Here is a 20,898-nt window from a genome sequence, read left to right as displayed (position 1 = left end):
CCTAGCTCTACATACACAGTAGCACAGCATTCTTTGGCAAAAGCCTTCTGCTTGAAGAGGAACCCTAATCCTTTTCAGCTCCCTTCTTTTATCCTCATTTGTTAATCAGATAACTCATTGGGTGACATGTCATGGCATATTCCAGGTAAAGACCATTTGCCCTTATTGTCCCCAAACTCCTGCTTGTCTATGGCTATAATTTACAGTATCACTCCTTTTACATTCCCAAGCCTATCCAGTCCTCCCCCACCACCCCTGCCTTGGGTGCCTGGGTCTCCTTGAGTCAACAACTGGCAATCACAGCCATTTGCCTGGGATGTCAGCTAATCCTTCCTGCGCAGAACAAGTGTTAGACCAGTTCACATTACAGTACAATTTTACAGAAACTATGCTTATTTTGATACATATTCTTATGCCAAGCAAAACATGAGATCTCCCACAATGACATGTTTATTATAAATATTTCATAAGGTACTTACCTGTTTAAGAAACCATCAAATATGAAATAATAGAATTTTCATTCTACTGTCCATTACAAAGACCTAATAATGATTCTTTTTTATTTAAGCCCAGAATGGTGTTCTGATGCTATCTTTATCATTAAGGAGGTCAAATGAATGTTTTAGAGTCATATGACCCATTCAATGAGAAATATATAAGCAATAAATTAACTAGAAGAAAAACAAGCATCTCATCTGGCCTGACTAATTAACCAATTGCTCTCTTAAAAGCAGAGCAATTATAAATAAAGTAGCCACCAGTTTGGTTATGTATGGGATCTTATTTGATACAAAAGGACAAGATTCCTAACTATAATTGATTATAATTGATTGCTATCATTGTTTGCCATCTTGTCTGAACCCAGTAGTTGTCTGAACTGACCATTGTGAGTTATAATCACTGCCAACTACATGAAAACAACAATGGACTATAAGGGTTTGTCCCTATCATAAATGCTTGTTGTGATATCTGAACCAGGAAGATTTTATCGCTTTTGGTTCAGGCATTCTACAGAGCCATGTGACAAGAGTGGCAAAACAAGCAGCCACTCCAAGGATCCCTGTTTCTGAAGCCTTCCTAGCAATACAACCAGTGCTGCCTCCTTTACTTTGGCAGGCTTTCTCCTATTATAAAGAGTAGCACTTGAGCAGTTGGAAGTAGTAAGGACCAGTGAAAATAGGAAAACTTTTTTGGGGACCGGTGAGACACAAATAAAAAGCATAGTATTTTGGGAATTAGCTTTTAAATATAGTATCAAAATGATAATTCTCTAAAACAACCAGAAACTGAGCAGTAAAAATGCTAATAAAAGAATAAAATATTGAAATTCAATCAAATACAACTGAATTTTTTGGAGAGCAATATTAAATTCAAATAAGGCTAATGTGAAATCTGCTGTTGCTTCTTCTCAAGAATACTTGATAGTTGTGGCTGTAGTGTTTCTGAGAGATGAAGCACTCTGACAGCCATTCTGTTTCTGTTTGGTTTTTATCAGTGACAGAGCTGAAAAACTCTTTTCACACAAATACATGGTAGAAAATACGAGTAACAATTTAATAGCTCTGTAACTTAGAGATGGATATACTTTTTCCAGTGATATCCAAAATTGTGACAATTATTGCATTTTATGTTTGGACACCAGAGTGACATCAGAACTCTTTCCCACCTTCTGCTAGGATCAGCTCGGTTCCCCTGGTGATGGCAGCAGCACAGCATGAGGGGGAAGAGTGGACTGAGTGTGAGTTGCTGCCCTTATATGCAGCTCTGAATGGCCCGGTCACCCCTCTGCAGCTCTTCCATGACACTTGGTGGCTCTCTGACTGGCCCTGCCCCTTGTGTGGAGCTGCACAAGCTCTTTCCCACCTCCTGCTATGATCAAGAGCTCTTTCCTCCCTCCTGCTATGATCAGCTTGGTTCCCCTGGTGATGGCAGCAGCAATGAGCCAGCAGGAGGCTGAGCACAAGTTGCTGCCCTTATATGAAGCCCTGAGAATGTTGCTGCCACTCCTGCCCCCTCAGCACACTGTGCAAGTGGCCCCAGGCCGTCTGGCTCTGGTCTTCCACTGCCTGACAAGGAGCTACGATTAGCAGGAATACCTGTTAGATGGTAGTGCCACTTGCCTTGTCAGGGGGGAGGAGGGAAAGAGCTGGCGCAGATCAGTTCCCCTGGTGACGGCAGCAGCGCTGAGCGAACAAGAGCAGGCTGAGCTCAAGTTGCTGTTCTTATATGCTGCCTCTCTGCAGCTCCTCTTCAGGGCTTTTTTGTAGACTGGCAGGAAATCTCCTGCAGATCAGCGCCAGCTCCTCTCTGGACTGGAGCTGGGCACCAAATTACTCTAAGATATCATTTTCCATCTCAGTATCACACTGAATATTCTGGTCAGGGGAACCTAGCACTGAATTACTTTTGAAGGTCATATGGTCTCCCACAGCACTTTTAGATTCATTCATTCATTCATTCCCCCAGTCTGTGCACTATCCAATAGCTGACGTTTTATGACACAGATGGAAGTGAATCCCCACTTGAAGGAGATACTGATGATGCTTGAAGCACTGGACTATGCAGCACAACTGCCTTTTAAACATCACCTTTAAAAAGTTTAATTTTCCCTTGTTTTCTATATATCTTTTATTTAGTTAATTATTTTTATTGTCAATGCAGATGTATCCTAGTGTTTCAGTATAAATATCAAACAAACTGTCCACATTTTTAAAAGCCCAATGTAATTTTGTTAAAAGTTACAAGAATACAATAAAACATGTTAAGTAACTTTTTACTGTGCAACTAAAATCAAGGTTTTAAAAATAACTGATTGGTCAATTGATCAAATATTTTCTGACCCAACCCTAGGCTGCCAATTGAAGTCCAAGTTTGCTTTGAGGTACTTATGATAACTTATATGGCCCTAAACAGTTTAGGACCTGAATATCTGACGGAACTTCTCCACCCATACATATCTGCCTGGACCATAAGAACATTATCACAGGTCCTTCTCTGGGAGTCTGCTGTGAAAGATACAAGGAAAGTGGCTACTTTTTCAGCTGCAGCACCCTGGTTATAGAACCAACTCTTCAGAGAGGTGTGCCTGGTGCTGATATGCTATACCATTTGGTGCAAGGCTAAAATCTTTTTATTTTCTCAACATTTTAATTGTTAATTTTAAAAATAAATTTTAGCCTATCTCCTTTTACATGACATTGTGGTAATTTGTTTAAGTTGTTTTATGATTTAATAAATTTTATAATTATTCTTATTGGATAATATACCTGGTTTTATTGTCATTAAGTGATATTTTACTGGTTTTATTTTGGGATTATTTAAATCTATTTTGGCATTGTGTGCTATTTTTTAAACTTTTAATGTATTGCAAACCATTATGAGAGTCATTTAACTAAGGAAAGGTATAAAATGCCTTAAATAATACTTGATTTTGTGACAAACCCCACTCACCTTGCACATCTTCCACTATGTGAAGAAAGCTTCAGAAATCAAAAGGGATGATTACCAGGAACAATCCCTAGGAATTATTCTCATTCACACTGTTGTACCGAGAAAGTAAGAAACAGCTCTTGCATGTCCCAACTGCTTAAAATGAAGGAGATGCTGCAAATGAGGCAGAGTCTTTAAGAAGACTCACAGGTCGCAAATGAGGCAGAGTAATTTTTCATGTAACTTACAGTGGCTCTGTCCTAGTACTGCTTCTTCTCTTAGCCATACCTGTCTCTCCCTGGAACCCTCATATAAATGGAAAATACATTAAGTTATAGGATAATATTTTGATTGATAGTTTTGCATGTTTAGTTGTTTTCTACTCCAGAGTGAATGATTACTCCTAGTCATTAGTGGTAAGCAAACTGACTTGTTGACTGAAGAAGCCTGATCAATTGGAAGACATCCAATAACTGAATTGTATATTGAAAGTTTATTTATTAGCAGAAACAGGTAAACAGAAGAATGGCTTTGAACACTGATAAAAATGCTGTGCTAAGGCTAATTATAGAAACAAGTATACAGAAATAACAAACCTAGGGTCACTGACACCATAGTGGACATTTACTAGCCAGAAAGTAAAATTATGAAGGTTGCACATAACTCACACTGCTTGTCTTTTCACTGAATTACCAATGCAAAACTTTTAACATTATTTCCATACTGGAAAAAATAATTTGCATATTTTTCCACGATGCAGCTGAGTGCTCACCTAGTCCATTATGCTTTCTCATGTGTAATATAAAAAGAAAAAGTAGGCAAAAACAAGTATGCTAACATACTCTAAGCAGGTAGAAGACTACCTTCTACAATATCCCTCAAAAGCCGATTATTTCATCTCCTATAGAGGGCAAAATATTTCAAGGAGTGTTACAAGGTATAAAAATTTCTGATTCTGTACAAATCTTATTAAAAATGGTTTTTAATTTAGAAATGGTCTGTGTTTATGTTATCCGAGAAGAGTGAAAATTAATGTTATTTCCCGTCAATTATTTTTCTCCCTGACAAACGCATTTCATTTTGGATAAAGAATCAGCAGGTGCCTTTCACTTTACTCTTCTCTCTGAACCAGAATCATGAAAGATATCAGCAGGGCAGCAAGTAGAAATGACTGCCTGATAATTAACTGATGTTGCAAAGCAGCAGGAATTGTACAAATGCATTGTTTCCTGCTTTTCATTTTTTTAAAACTTGAGATTCAAACACCACATTTTAAAAATGCCACTGCTTTTCTGATATAGTGATTTATGATATATTAGCAACTTGTGAAGCAACTTGTTAAATTGAGTTAGACCATCAGTCCATCTAACTTTGTACTGTGTACTCACACTAACATTAGCTTTCCAAGGTCTCACGTAAAAGTTTTTCTCCATTCTCATATTTGAGAAAGTAGTAATACAGACTAAAGATGTATCTAGGCCAATATTCTGGATGCATAGTGGCCAACTAGATGTCTATGACAAACCAACACAAGGACATAAATGTAATAGCATCCTCCTGCTCATGTTCCACTGCAGCTGGTATACAGAAGCATACTGCCTCTGATATTGGACGTAATGTATAGCCATCATGACTAGTCGCTATTAGTAACTTAATCCTCCATTAACTTACATAATCCCCCTTTAAAACAGTCCAAGTTGCTGGTCATTACTATGCCTTGAGGCATTAATTCCAGAGTTTAAAATTTTGTACTATAAGGATATACTTCCTTTTCTTTACCCTGAATCTTCTACTATTCAAGCTTCTATAATTATAAAACAGGAAGCAAAACTTTTCCCTCTCAATGTTCTCAACACCATGCATAATTAGAGATGCATGGTTAGAGATGAGGGGGCTGACCTGGCCTGTCTCACAGAGACATGGCTGAGAGAAGATAATGGACCGGTATGGGCATAGAGCCTCCCAACTGGCTATTGTGTTGCCGGGCAGGTAAGGGAAAGTGGGTGAAGGGGTGGTGTGACTGTGATCTGTAAGAGTATCATTCCCTTTACCAGGTACCCTGTTAAGGAGCTGAAATACGTGCATGTATACTCAAAGTTGGGGTTCAAAGACAGATTGGGGATTCTCCTGGTATATAGACCACCTCATTGCCTAGCAGAATCTCTGGGCAAACTTACAGAACTGGTCTTGCAACTGGTGCTGGATCCCCCAGGTTGATATAACTGGGTGATTTCAACATTGCTTTTGAGTCCAGCTTGTCTGGCACTTCCCATGAATGCATGTCAACCTTGGCAGCCAAGGCTCTGACCCAGTTGGTCTCTGGAGCCACACATACTGCTTGGGGGCACACTTGATGCTATATTCAGCTCTGAACAGCTGGTTTTGAAGACTGAGGTTTCTCCACCCTCAGTCTTGGCTTGCTCAGGTCACTATCTGGTCAAGACTAGAATCACAGTCCCGTTTTTGTGCCCCTGTAGAAATGATAGAACTATTAGAATGGTCCACCCCTGAAGACTTACGGATCCATCAGGTTTCCAGTCAGCCCTGGGGGTCTCTACCTACAGAGGAGGAAGTACAAGGTGAAAGGGCAGGATGGCAACCTAAGTTCAACAGACAAATGGTCAAGGAGCACCTTCATGAGCTTAATGCCTTAAATCTCCAGGACCTAATGAGCTCCACCCAGAAGTCATAAAGGAACTGGCAGAAGAACTCTCTGAAGCACTATCTATAATCTTTGAGAAATCTTAAAAAACAGGGAAAGTGCCAGATGACTGGAGAGGAGCTGATGTCCCCATCTACAAGAGAGGGAAAAAGAACTGGGGAACTATAGACCGCTAAGTCTTAAATATTCCCTGAGAAAATACTGGAGTAAATTATTAAAAAATCAGTCTGCAATCAACCTGAAGAAAATGCAGTTAGTAATAAAAGCCAACATGGATTTCTTAAGAATAAGTCATGCCAGACTAAACCAATCTCATTTTTTTGAGTAGGTAACCACCCAAATGGACAGTGGAAATGCCGTGGACATAAATTTACCTAGAGTTTAGCAAAGCGTTTGATGTTGGCTCAACAGAAGTACTGTTAGGTGGTTCTACTTCTGGCTACAGAATCAGTCACAGAGACTCATCATCAAAGGCACTTTCTCCAGCTGGAGAGAGGTAACAAGTGGGGTGCCATAGGGCTCAGTCCTGGGACTAGTGCTATTCAACATCTTTATTAATGATCATTAATGAGGAAGTCCAGGGAATGATAATTAAATTTGCAGATGATATAAAACTTGGTGGAACAGAACTGATAGTATAGCTGACAGACAACTGGGTTTACCATGATTTGTCCTCAATCCTTTCCCCTTGGTCTTCCAGCAGGTTTTCCAAGGAACTTGGTGGCTGAAGCTGCCATGTCTCCTTTCCCTGCTGCAATTCTACGTGCTTTTGCACTTGCTGCAACCGGAAATTGATTTCCATGATCTCTAAAGTGACAGCTGCTGACAGACCCACTAAAGCAGCCAAGTGTCACATTACAGGGGCTGTCAATGTGTCACCACCCATTTTTTTCATACAACTGTAAGTGAGCAAATTTGCCCTATTTGGTTTTTTTTTTTTTTTTTTTTTTTTTTGTGGTGGGGGGTGCAGTTTCCAGAATTGTACAACTCCAAATAGCTAAAATGGGAAGGCTTGCTTGGTCAATATCCTATCTTACCTACTATCACAATGCAACAGACACCAACCATGAACATTGACCCAGAGAGCCTGCAAATTTAGTATTTTGTTACTTTGTGATTATGTGACAGCTGCTGAACAGAGTTGTCAAAAGAAAACAAAACTGTGAGCAATCTTTTCTCACAAAAGTGAAAGTGACTTTTTTCAACCTTCACAAGGAGATCCTCTAGGTCAGGGGTCAGCAACCCGTGGCTCCGGAGCCGCATGTGGCTCTTTCATCCCTCTGATGCGGCTCCCTGTTGCTCAAAATATGCATCACAACCGCCAATGTGCTACACCCACCAACACGCAATTTATTGAGCTTTTCGACCCCTGAAAATGGAATTTATAACCATGGATAAATTCAAGAAAAGAAAAGTTTCAGAAGAAAACAGAACACTTAATGGTACATGGGCAGATTAATTTGCTTTCACTGCTGATGAGACTGGTTGACCAGTATGCTTAATATGTGATGAGAAATTGGCAAACAACAAAAAGTCGAATGTTGCAAGACATTTCCAGAATAAACACACAGCCTTTGCTGAAAAATATATGAATGGGGATGCAACACACTATAGTTTTTTTATACATGGCATAAAGGTAAAAAAACGATATATGCAGTGTTAGCTGCATTTTAGATGTCAAAAGGGTTTTGTGGTTCCTGGTGTTTTCTTTTCTGTGGGAAATGGGTCCAAATGGCTCTTTGAGTGTTTAAGGTTGCTGACCCCTGCTCTAGGTTTTTGGTTTTCCCCTCATAGTTTCCAATGTCCCCATCTTTTTCTCACTTTGCCAAGTCTCCATCAGTACTTCTTTTGACTGGTGTCAAAGAAAGGTTTTAAAATTGAAACTCACAGATCTCCCTATTCATTTTTGACACATAAATATGCACCCACAAATATGCTTTTATTTCTCTGTCAAAAATAATTTGGAAGAGTACAGAACAGAACATCACAGAAACACAATCTCAAACTATAAATTACTGTTTACTCATGGTGACTTGCTAAATTATGCTTTCTGCAATATGCATATACAACCTTTACAGTGCAGATTTAATGGAATGCTAGTCTGCATGTTAAAGAACAAAAAATTATAAAGTTCTGTTTGATAAACAAATAGATTTAAAATGTGATGTAAGCTGTCTAATGGATGAAATGGATCCTATTACTACAGCAAATATATACTGAATAGTTTTTAAACATGGCAAATTCCAGTGTTTTATATAATTGGCCTAGTAATGGGTTAAAAGAAACAAAAACTTTTTTTACTTACTTCAAATAAATCTGCATTCTGGTCCTTTATCAAGCAATCAGAATTAGTTATATATTTTCGACACTTCCAGCAACGAAACTTATCAACCTGTCCTTGACTATTCATTTTAACTCTGGTTCTTTGAACTGTATATCTGTTAGAGAAAAAATAGCATAATTTGTTAAATTTCTATATTCTACACTCTTCACCAGTTCTTCACACTGAAGTCTTTTTTTTTTTAAAAATCTACTTCAAATACAGGTTATATTCCTTTCAGTATTAGCAAAACCTATATTTTGTAGAGGTTCCAAGAGATGGACAAAATATATCATGTAACTAAGGGGCAAAAATAGTCTGCAGAACAAATGATGCTTTCTGTTCATTATCTAGTACAATGTTACCAGCTCTATACATCCAGTAGCAGAATATTAGCACAAAATATGTCCTAAATATCATCATACAATTTTGTACTGAAGTTATTATTTGGACACATCAATTATTTGAATTTACATCTCTATATCCAAAGCATGTTGCAGGATCACACTTTAGCACAAAAGTGAATTGAAAAAAAGTTAGCTGAAATTAGAAATTATTTTCATGCATCAAAGCCACCCTTCTCAGACACTGGGTGGGTTCATATGTTCACAACAAGCCACAGCAGAAACCACATGACTTGTCATTACATCTGAACACAGCATCTGTGGTGAGGTGCAGTGTATTCCATGAAACCACATGGAGAAACAATACCTTGTTATAAGGTTTTTATGCTTCACCTTGGCTTGCTTTGCAGTCTGAACCCTGCTGACATGTTTCTGCATCGTTTCCACTTTTCTGACATAGAGTTTGGCAGCTAGAGCAGCTACAGCCGCAGCAGACACTCCAGCCTGCACTTTCCACTATTCTGTTCTGTCTAGCAACTGCTACGTCAGAGCCTACTGCATTCTGATGGGCTGCTTGTTTTTCTCCTCTGTGTGCATGTTGGCTTCCCAATGAGTAGATAGTTGCTTCTTCTGAGCAGCAGAAAAATGAATAGAATGAATAGAAATGAATAGTATGAATAGAAATCAAGCACCTGTCTGAACTCAGAACACAAAGAGGATACACGCTGCACAGTTTTCCCTTGGTATGGCTTAGTGTTATGTGTGAATGCACTCTCCATTTATAAGGGTGTGTGTGTGTGTGTGTGTGTGTGTGTGTGTGTGTGTGTGTGTGTAGAGGGTCATCTTCCATTTGCTTCCATTCTGTTGCCCCTCAGGTCACACTTCCTCCCTATAAGTACTAATACATATATAAAAGCGCAGCCCCGAAGTGACTACAGCATGCCAAAAGAATCAAAATCACCTTGCTTTCAAGCTGATGCCAAGGTTTTTGTGTTCTATATAGATACAAATCACTCAAAGGGCTAAAACAGCTTCAAATTGGACACTCGGTATTCCACTTGGTTTTTAAATATACACAAATTTGAAGGCAGCAGATGTCACATGTTGCCTATCCCTGGTATATGTAAATATCTATGTGTGAATGTATGTGTTCACATATATGTGTGTGTATGCATGCAATTGCAGAATGGAATGTCCTCTTCCCCAGCACCAACTCTGAAAGGCCCATGAGAGCTGTGAGGGTAGGACACCCCAAATTCATAGCCCTAACTCTGACTGCAGAGTGCTTTTCAGAGGTTGGAGCTGGCACTCTGCATTTCCTATTGCTGTCTAGACAACATGCAGTGGCCCTAGTCAATGTAACAGAGAAGTGGGTAGCTCATTAAAGTTTGCACTACCAAGCTCACAATTTAAGATTACTTGTGTAAACATACAGAAAGTCAAGCTCACTTGTATTGCACTTTCCTAGGAGTAAGCATCAATGAATACAGTGGGGCTTATTTCTGAGTACACATACACGAGGTTGTAAAAGTAAGCAGTATTTATCTCCCTTGCACATACCTTGCCACCACACTTTAACTCCTGTTTTTATTAAAGACTGGCATTCTATTGCTAGTTATAGGCAACTGACAAAACAAATTGTTCCACATTCCTTCCTGTACAATCATGAAAGCATGCTCTTTCCAAAGAATTGGGCAAGGAGGAGAAAAGCAAATCTTCTTTCCTGTTTGTATAAAGCAGGAAGAATATACTCCAGAATGTTTCTTACCCATATCCCTCCCCTCTTGAGAATTCAAACATGTGCTTTGGATGCAATGAAGAAAGAAAAGGATGAAAAAAGGCAGGAATAAGGGAGGAAATAACAGGAAAAGAATGGTGATATGAAATGGAGAAGAGAGAACATTTTCCAAGTAGCTGTTTTCAGAGGAACTGGGGAGGTTGTTGAGGGTTTGCAACCGTTGTACTTACTTTAATTTTTTGAGCTCACGTGGCTGAGGGCTTCTCTCCCTCCCCTTTATAAAAAGTAAAACCCTATTGCGGAGGTGCCATAGCTCATTGGCAGAGCACATGAAGCTATGTAAGCTACCTTGGGTTCCTCACGAAAGGAAAAAAGGCAGGATAGAAATTCAAAATAGCAGTAGTAGCTGTTGTAATATTACATGGTTTCCTTACAGAAGGCCCCAGGTTCCTGGCATCTCCAGATAGGGCAGGTAAAACCTGTGTCTGAAATCCTGGAGGGCTGCTCCACTCCTTGACAACAATAAAGACCTAGCTGGACCATTGATACTATTGGGCTACCTGAGCCAATGGTCTGACTTAGTGTAAGGCAGATTCATATGTTTCTATGAAAAAGTAGCATGCTGTTCAAATTAAGTAAAAGAAAGGGTAGATCAAATAACACCTCCCTCCAGTTCTGGAAATGGTTATTCATGCTGCAAGCTGAGTTTAACAATCAATAAAACATTTGAAACAGTAAATAGCCTCTCATATGATCAAGAACACAGAGTGATAGGAATAGTTGTCACCTTGAATTCCACTGGGAAGTTGTCAGCTTCCAATCCCCGGGAAACAAAGCTTGCCTTGATCCTTGCCTGTCTTCACCATTTCACCATTCAGGTCCTGCCCCACCTCCTGTCTCTCACTTCCATGCAGTTCATATAGTAATCTTTGGCTAAGACTCACTGCTTGTCCCTGCCACCCTATCCCCACCCATTTCCAGAATTTCCAGAATTTCCATCTTCGGGTGGAGCAAAACTGAGAGAAAGCCTAACTGGAAATCCTCATCTGCAGTCTCTCATCTCACAACTGATTTGTATATTTAATGTTTAAACATCATGCTCCACCTTTTCATTAAAATTTAGGGTGTCTCAGCCTTGAATTTACAAGAGCTGAGTGCGGCTGTCATACAGGACATTTTGGAGGAAATTCATTCATTCAGAAAAGAAAGAAAAAGCAAAAAGAAAACAAGAAAAAAGAAGTTAGGGACTTTTCCCATGACCTCTTCCACTGAATTGAAACAACCAAAACAAGCAAACCAAACTTATCCAATCCCATTCCTTCAAATATAGAAGAAAAGAAAGACCAAACATGTGATGGATTGAATTACACAGCTTTGAATTAACAGGAGTTGAGCAGGGCTGTCATAATAGCAGGGAGAGGGACAGGGGGAGTGTGTCCCTGTTGATTCTCCTGGACCTCTCAGTGGCTTTCGATACCTTTGACATTGTATCCTTCTGGATAGGCTGGCTGGGTTGGGAGTAGGAGGCTCTGCTTGGCAGTGGTTCTGCTCCTATCTGACCAGTAGATTCCAGAAGGTGGTGCTGGGGGACTATAGTTCTGTGGCATGGCAGTTTTGCCATGGGGTACCACAGGGCTCTATTCTGTCCCCCATGCTTTTTAACTTCTACATGAAACCACTGGGAGAGGTCATCAGGAGGTTTGGGCTGTGGAATCATCAGTACGCTGATGACACTCAGCTCTACCTCGTTTACATCTAATCCAGGTGAGACAGTGGCTGTCCTGAACTGGTGTCTGGCTGAGGTAATGGGCTGGATGAGGCCCAACATACTGAAACTCAATCTAGATAAGACAGAGGCTTTTTGGTGGGTGGTCCGGGTTTTCAGGTAAGTGATCTTAGTCCTGTCCTGGATGGGGTTGCACTCGACCCGGAGATGTCCCTGGAGGTCCAAGTGATGGCAGTGGCGAGGAGCGCTTTGCTTCAGCTTCAGCTAATCCAACAGTTGCATCTTTACCTGGATGAGCACTGCCTAGCAATGGTGACACATGCTCTGGTAACTTCCTGGCTGGACTATTGTAACACACTTTACATGGGGCTGTCCTTGAAAACGGTCTGGATGCTTCAATTGGTACAAAATAGAGGTGCCAGGTTGCTGATAGGGGCCGGCCATTATATAATGCCGGTTCTCTATCAGCTACACTGGCTCCCAATTGAAGTCTGGGCTCAATTCAAGGTGCTGGTATTAACCTATAAAGCCCTAAACAGCTTGGGACCAGGATACCTGAAGGAACATCTTCTCTCCTACATGCTCTCACACCCTTTAAGATTGGCTGGAGAGGCCTTCCTTCAGGAACCCTCCTTGAAGGAGGTCCGGAGGGTGTCTACTCTGAGGTGGCGCCCAGACTATGGAATGTGTTCCCCAGAGAGGTTTGCCTGGCGCCAACTTTATACTCATTTCGGTGCCAGGTCAAGACCTTTTTATTCAACCATCATTTTAATAATTAAGGCTTTTTAGATGTTTTTAACATTTCCACAGTTGTATTCTTTATTCTTTCTCTTTACAGTGGTACCTTGGCTCACAAACGCCTCAGTTCACGACCAAATCGGGTTGTGAACAAAAATTCCATAGAATTTTGACTCAGGTCACGAACTCCACATTGGGTGGCGATCGTGCTGGAGGCTGAGGGGAGACGGTTGATCGTGCCTGTCTTACCTGCACTAGTGTGCCTGTGATTGCATCTGGCTTTCCTGCATGAGCGCAACTGTGATCTCAGCCATCTCCGCCCCCCACCAGCATGCTCGCACCCGTCTCTCTCCCCGCAGCACGCCGGGATGACAGGCACGTGCAGGGATGATGGGTGTGATCACGGTTGTGCTGGGGGGGAGGGGAAATGGCCACGCTCATGCTCGGGGTGTGGGGGGAGATGGCCGCGATCTTTGTTGTTCTTTGCCACTTTGCTTCACATTTTTCTGATAAAAAAAAAAAGTTACTGAACGGATTAACCTTATTTACATTGAACCTTATGGAGAAATTTAACTTGGCTCACGACCAATTTGGGTCACAACCAGAGTCCTGGAATGGATTAGGTTAATGAGCCAAGGTACCACTGTATTTCTTTTTTCTCTTTAGTTATGAAAGTAGCTATGTTGGTTTATTATTTATTGTTTTAATTATTGTATCATTGTATCTATATGCTATTTAATCTCTGTAAGCCATCCTGAGCTGCTCAATGGAAAGGATAGGATATAAATGTTTAAATTAAATTAAATTAAAATTAATAGGGCATTCTGGAGGGCTTTCATTCATAGGGTTGCCATAAGTCAGAGATGACTTGACAGCATAACAAGAAGCAGCAGCAGCAGCTCTTGTTATTTAGCTCTTAGGTCTTCGGAAACCTATGGACTAAGGGTGGCATTGCACATGAAGGTATAAAGAGAGGTGAATAATTGATAAAGGCAGGTGCTAGCTCAAGCTCTTGTTGAAGCTGTGAGAACAATTTGTTGGATATGTCTGCTGTTGTTAGTCGCAAAGTCATGTCCGACCCATCGCAACCCCATGGATAACATTCCTCCAGGCCTTCCTGCCTTCCACCGTCCCCTGGAGTCCACTTAAGCTCACACCAACTGCTTCAGTGACTCCATCTAGCCACCTCATCCTCTGCCGTCCCCTTCTTCTTTTGCCATCAATTGTTCCCAGCATTAGGCTCTTCTCCAGGGAGTCCTTCCTTCTCATCAGGTGGCCAAAGTATTTATCTTCAGTATCTGGCCTTCAAAAGAGCAGTCAGGGTTGATCTCCTCTAGGACTGACCAGTTTTATCACCTTGTGGTCCAGGGGACACGCAGGAGTCTCCTCCAGCACCACAATTCAAAGGCCTCAGTCCTTCGGCGCTCAACCTTCCTTATGGTCCAGCCTTCACAGCCATACATTGCAACTAGGAAAACCATAGCCTTGACTATACGCACTTTTGTTGGCAGGGTGATGTCTCTGTTTTTTAGTATGCTGTCTAGATTTGCCATAGCTTTCCTCCCCAGGAGCAAGCGTCTTTTAATTTCTTGGTTGCAGTCCCCATCTGCGGTGATCTTGGAGCTCAGGAAAATAAAATCTGTCACTACCTCCATTTCTTCTTCCCTATTTGCCAGGAAGTGAGAGGACCGGATGCCATGATCTTAGTTTTCTTAATGTTGAGTTTCATGCCAACTTTTGCACTCTCCTCCTTTACCCGCATCAAGAGACTGTCGTGCCTGACGCCTCAACAGAGACAGCACCTCATGAGGAAGAGTCAAATGCCCAAAGAGAGAATCCGGCATCAGAACAGGAGGACTTATACTTGAGGTCCTGTGACCAAGCAACCCTTCCACAACCTGGCTTGGGAGTAGCTGCACAGGTAGCCGTCCCTCATCCTGACCCTTTACCCCTTGGGCAAACAGCCACACCTCAGCCCGACCATGAGGGCCCTGAGGGAAAAGACACTACACGTTCTGCCCCTGAAGAGCGTGGGCAGGATGCCCCCCTTCCTCCTGACGCTGAGTCTCCAGAACAAGATACAGGAGACACAAGAGGTGGAAAAGATTTGACTCGCGCGACTCTTAGACATAGCTTACGCCGACTGGAACAAAAAGAGGCTTTGTCCCACCTTAGGGGGGAAAGGTGGGACAGAGAAAGCTAATCCCATGTGGGTTCCCTGAGACGTCACTAGGAAGATAGCAACAAACTTGTAAAGGTCATTGCAGTAGAGCTTATTCCTAGCATCATAAATCTTGTAGAAAAGTAGCAATAAAAGACTGTAGTTTTATTGCCTGCATAAGTGTGGGTCATTTACAACTGTGAGCTGACATCTCACAACAGGGACTCTTTAGTTCCTCTTCACTTTCTGCCATGAGAGTGGTATCATCTGCATATCTGAGGTTGATATTTCTCCCAGCAATCTTAATTCCAACTGGTGATTCATCTAGCCCCACCCTTCTCAGGAAGTGCTCTGCATATAAGTTAAATAGGCAGGGCGACAGTATACAGCCTTGCCAAACTCCTTTCTCAATTTTGAACCAATCAGTGGTTCCGTGTCCAGTTTTCACTGTTGCTTCTTGACCCGTATATAGGTTTCTCAAGAGATAAATAAGATGGTCTGGTACTCCCATCTCTTCAAGAACTTGCCACAATTTGTTGTGATCCACACAATCAAAGGGTTTAGCATAGTCAATGAAGCAGATGTAGATGTTTTTCTGGAACTCCCTAGCTTTCTCCATGATCCAGCACATGTTGGCAATTTGATCTCTAGTTCCTCTCCCTCTTCGAAATTCTGCCTGTACGTCTGGTAGTTCTCGGTCCACATACTGCTGGAGCCTAGCTTGTAGGATTTTGAGCATCACTTTGCTAGCATGTGACATGAGTGCAATGGTGCAGTAGTTTGAACATTCTTTGGATATGCCTATGGTTACTCAATAATTGGAATGAAGAGATTCCTGTCCTCTAGCATTACTTGAAGAATTACTAGAATTAATTCCAAATTAGAGAATGCAAACCTTGAGACCTTCAGTTCTTTTGCATCTTTGCCCCATCTACATTATCAATAAGCACGTCCACATTGCAAAATACATTGTAAAAACACATCCTGATGAGATCACACTTCTACCAAGATTCTATTTGTGCAACATTCTACTATGAACTCCAGACCCTTGGGATGCTTCCAGACAAGACTTTTATCATCTTACCTCAAACAGATATTTTGCAGATGGTCCAGAGAACATTAAATGTATGGACTGTCTAATTTGGGTCTGAGTTCCCACTGAACAATTTCATCTGTTATTCCCTATGTCTGGTATCAGTTTATCTGTATGTCTAGTGAAAAGGAGGTCAATGTGACTTTCACCTAGTTAAGTGGATATTGGGTTGCTACCTTACTGAATCTTCTATAGTTGGGGTGTAGCAATGGTAATACTAGAGGTGATGAGGGTGAGCCTACAGGACTAGCCCTGCCATTATATGAGTACCTCAAGACTGCTGATGTTGGGCTTTGTTGAGGTGAAGCAAATTATTCATTAATAGTAGTTTTTTTTTAAAATGCTAGTTAGGAGAAGCACTTCTGGGATTTTATTTTCCTCAGATTCCAAAATAACTTGACTAGCTTTGAGCACTATGCTGAGGGGTGCGGCAATCTGCTGCTTTAAGTGTGTGTGTGTGTGTGGGGGGGGGAATTTGCTCACGTGCATTAGGCAGTCAAATAGCCCTTGCAGACCCTGGGGAAAATCTCCAGTCCTATGAGTAGCTGCCCCAAACCCCTGCTTTCTCTTACTTACCGAAGGAAAGGCACTTTTCACTTACAAATATAAAAGTGAAATATAGCCCCAGAAATAATCACTCTGCATTCCTAAACATGCTTACTTGAAAACTTGACTCTTTCGAATGAGGCACTTTTGATTGGGTTGGGATTAGGGTTAGAAGTAGAGCATTAATGTCATTTGCTTCAGAAACCTAATGCTGGGGACAAATGTTGCCTTGCCTTCAAATGCATTCAAAATGATACTGTGCCCATCCCAAACGATGATTGGTCTTTCCTGATTCTCCTGCTTTCTGTGCCAACTCAGCCTGGAGAAGATTCTAAGGAAACTGAAAAGCTTGCGCATTCTTCCGAAGCGTTTCGGCTGCCAAAAAAAGGGGGGGGGAGCCTATTTGAGGATGTTGGGTCTCTGCCCCCACCCCCACCCCACCAGTCACCTCGGCCAGCATGGCTTTGCTTTTGCGTATGTTTGATGGGGCGCTGAGGTTGCTCTCGACGCAGCGTGCGCAGGGGAACTTCCCGGCGACAGGGTGAGGCCGATTACCAACCTGCCTGCTCTTTCGCCGCGGCGCCACAGCTCTCTTCGTCTCCTTAAGGGAAAGGCAACACCCGTGAGCGGCGTCCCTTTTCTCCCACGCTCCCCATGCCCGGGCAGCTGCCCAAACCTCTGGCTGAGGAAGGAGCAGGCGCCAGCTTGCCTCTTAGACTGCCACGACTAGGCCGCCTCCTTTCTCCTCAGCAAGAAGGAGCCTCCCGCGCCCGTTCACCTGCCGCCGCCTATCCCCGGCGCGCGGTTGCTGCCGGAGGCGCTCGGAGGGCGGGCAGGCGGGGTGGGGAGAAACGGTCGCGAGGCCTGCCCGGCTCTGCCGCGTTTGCCGAACCTGGCGGGACGCGGCCGTTGCCTCCGCCGCCGCCTCCGCCGCCGCAGTAAACGGGAAGAGACTGGAGACAAACGGCTGCGAAAAGCGCTCAGTCCTGGGCAAAGCAGGGGGCTGGAATTGGGGATGGTCTTCTCTGCCCACCCACCCCTTGCTTCACCGCTACGCTGGGTCGGCGGGGCTGTAGATGGGGAGGGACGGCGGGAAATAATTTCGTGGGGGTAGTTCCTTTTTCGTTTCAAAGAAGGCTAGAGTATTGGAGACGGGAGAACATGAGCCCCATCCTATTTAGAGAAGAAACCCGAGGGCAAAACATCTACCTCCATACAGACCTATGAATCTTATTTCTCTTGTTTGGGAAAATGTTCTTTTCCCCACAAGCCTTATATATGGAGACCTACAATTTGTGCTTTTGTATGCTCGCTGTGTTTCCTTTATACATAATTACAGGTGTCTTCTTAGTTTGTCACCCTAGCGAATGTGCAAGAGCTGGGAACAGGCAGGGTGGGTGTAGTGAGCGCAGTGATTTGGTTCGCTCTGCTTTGAAACCTGCTGGCTGGCCAGTTCCTTCGTTCTCCACCGCCAGTACTCGACGTGAGTGTGAGGATAAAAAGGGGCCTGGCACACCGCTGTGTGTTAGGAGGGAGGAATAAAAGTAATACATACTTATCTGCCACTTTGTGATATTACTCGAACAGATCTTGGCTGTCATTTCTACATCTGAATAAAGTAATGAAATTGCACCATCAGGACATATTAATAGGATCTATTTCCAAGTTTTGTAGCACACAGAATGTGAGTCTTTCCTGAAGGTAGCACATTTGTTCCATTTGTGAAAATGTACTTCCCTCAGGTAGCCTGACATACATTTTTATATTTCACAGTTGCTATATGAACTGTGTTTGTGTGAGTGTCATGGACTCTTCTGGGGTATTAGTGAAATGGACATAATGTGAAAAAAGGATACATGCTCCCTTAACATTTTAAACAACATTATACATTACTTTCCTACTGCTACCTCTTTAAATACATATACACAAACACCAAATTGAAAACTATATGCTCTCTGACGCATGGTTTTATTGCACAGGAACTTTTATTTTAAAAATTGAATCAAGTAGGAAGGAATGAGACGTACTTCTGCTCCTCTTGGAACAAAAAATAATTCATGCATATTGATATTATGTACAATTGGTATATTTATTATATCTTTATCTCATTTTCCAGTCATTGGCTTCCAGGGTGGTTCACAGCAATTAGTATTCAGTACACAATACTATGTTGACAGGTGCTGAACATAAAATGAAAATAAGATACATATCTTGCCTCCGGATTTATAAACAAAATGGAAAGGCACACTTGGGAAGCAAAGTGGAGAAACAGGAAGATTAGGAATACCTGTTTGACAATGCCAGTATGAGAAATGAAGTTTTAATAGCAATTATGCTACAACCAAATTGATCTATTACCAGTATTCTTCCTGGTATGGAGGGAAAAGCAATAACCTAGTGGCCCTTGATCTTTTCCTAGGTGTCTTTCTGTTCATCTCTTTAGTGATAGGGCAAATGACAGGTGGAGTTCTTTCTGGTAAGAAGGGATAATGTAAGTCAAATGTCTGGGACTTGACTGAGCTTTCCCTAATCATAATATTCTTCCCATGCAGTTGTGATGTAGTGGAGCCAAGGCTTGTAGATATATAGCTATCAGTTTTTGATGAGCAGGGATGCAGATGTCATCTGCCACTCTCACTCAGAATTCCTAGTTCTCTCTTTGTTTAGCTGCAGTCCTCATAGTACCTGGTGTGGGGTGGGGTGAATTTCTCCCTGTAGTTGCAAGCAGCTTGCTGCAATGCAAACTTTTGAGATGACCTTATCTTGTTTGATCAGTTAACCCAATAGCTTTATAACAGACCTGGTTTGTTGATATGGATAGAGCTGCCAGCATATTTGGGTCCTGCTTGGGATCATGGCTCTGGGGCTGTCCTATAACTGCCCACACTTCAAAATTTATCACTATACGTCTGCCAAGAAGCCAGTTGGAGTAGGATTTTATAATCTCCCAATGGAACATTGTTCTCTTGCCAGTGACAAAGGCCAGAGTGTCCTTCCCTTTACCTGTAGGCAACTCATGCTTTTGCTGATGAGTTAAATCATTTAAGGGAATCATTTAAGGGAACATTAGGCAATGGCTAAAATGTGCTTGTGGCATGCTGTCAGTATTTCTGTGGAAAGTCGCTGTGAACATGCATCTGGTTCGGTTAAAAATCTGATTGTATTGCTTGACTCTGGTGGCAGAGGATCTGCACATAACTTATTTCAAAGCATTTTCATAATACCCATAAGTAATCTCAGACCATCTGTGATCCATTTCATTTGCCTAACTGTGCCACGACAGTGCAGATGTTGACAGCTGCAAGACCTATAGCTTGATCAGTTGTTTTATTGTACAACTTACTGTTATTGTTTTATTTTAATCTGTGCTGTATAAAGGAGTGGTATGTAAATACCTTACATACATACTGTAGATGCATTAAAACACTAATTTTGATAAATGGGCACTAGAACTTTAACATATGGAAACAGTAGGCTAATGTTAACTGGCAAGTGACTTAACTGCTAATAGGTTCTTTCCTCACCCACTCCTGTCTGGATGTGTGGCCAGTGATGTGAATTCCTAATCAAGAAAACAAGTGAGACCTGCAATAAAATTTTCAGAATTCCTGTAAGTCAACAATGATCTTTTTCACCATTTTTGTAAATAAAAACCAGAAAAAAAAACTTAAAATGACAAGAAGAAAAGTTCCCAAGGGACCTTGTACAAAAAATGCTTATAAAACTAGATGTGAGAAGTTTTACAAAAAATCAGTGATAATCACTAAATCATCTAAATGTATGACTACAAATTTACATGATAATATATAATTATAAATAATGCTTGCTTGCTTTATAATTAATGTAAGTACAAATAATGTTAAGTTGGTAAATAGCCAATACAACTAATGATTTCACATGAAAAATTGCTTTAACATAGACAACTGTAAGCTATAGTTCATCCTGCATCATATCCATAAACCCGATTACAATTTAAAATATTTTCCCTCTTTTCTCCCTGACCTCCTCTCCTTTTCCATTCTCTACCTACTTCCCCCTTTCCCCTTCTCCTTTCCTTATTGCAAAAAACAATTATACTAAATTAATTGTATACATTAGGTGTTAATGATATCCAATGATTATTTTCTTTCAGTTATGAAAG

At 41.6% G+C, this 20,898-nt stretch overlaps 1 protein-coding gene across 2 annotated transcripts in view; it reads right to left on the bottom strand.

Moving 5' to 3' along the window:
* The window catches only part of RNF180 (ring finger protein 180), a 71,436-nt gene extending 62,910 nt beyond the window's left edge, over positions 1 to 8,526 (bottom strand). The window contains exons 1-2 of one of the 2 annotated variants that reach the window (XM_044446559.1): positions 8,397 to 8,523; positions 5,949 to 5,987 (exon numbers count right to left, since the gene is read on the bottom strand). In XM_044446559.1, coding sequence (XP_044302494.1) covers positions 5,949 to 5,987; positions 8,397 to 8,501 — 144 coding nt within the window. In that variant the 5' untranslated portion in view covers positions 8,502 to 8,523. Of the gene's footprint in view, positions 1 to 5,948; positions 5,988 to 8,396 lie in introns of both variants that reach the window. The other variant, XM_044446560.1, reaches the window with a different exon arrangement.
* Positions 8,527 to 20,898: the final 12,372 nt, after the last annotated feature.

This window comes from Varanus komodoensis, unplaced genomic scaffold (genome assembly GCF_004798865.1).
Source record: "Varanus komodoensis strain SLA01 unplaced genomic scaffold, ASM479886v1 scaffold5, whole genome shotgun sequence".
NCBI classification, from domain to species: domain Eukaryota; kingdom Metazoa; phylum Chordata; class Lepidosauria; order Squamata; family Varanidae; genus Varanus; species Varanus komodoensis.
The sequence above is the reverse complement of the archived record's forward strand: the minus strand, read 5'-3'. Positions and strand labels throughout refer to the sequence as shown.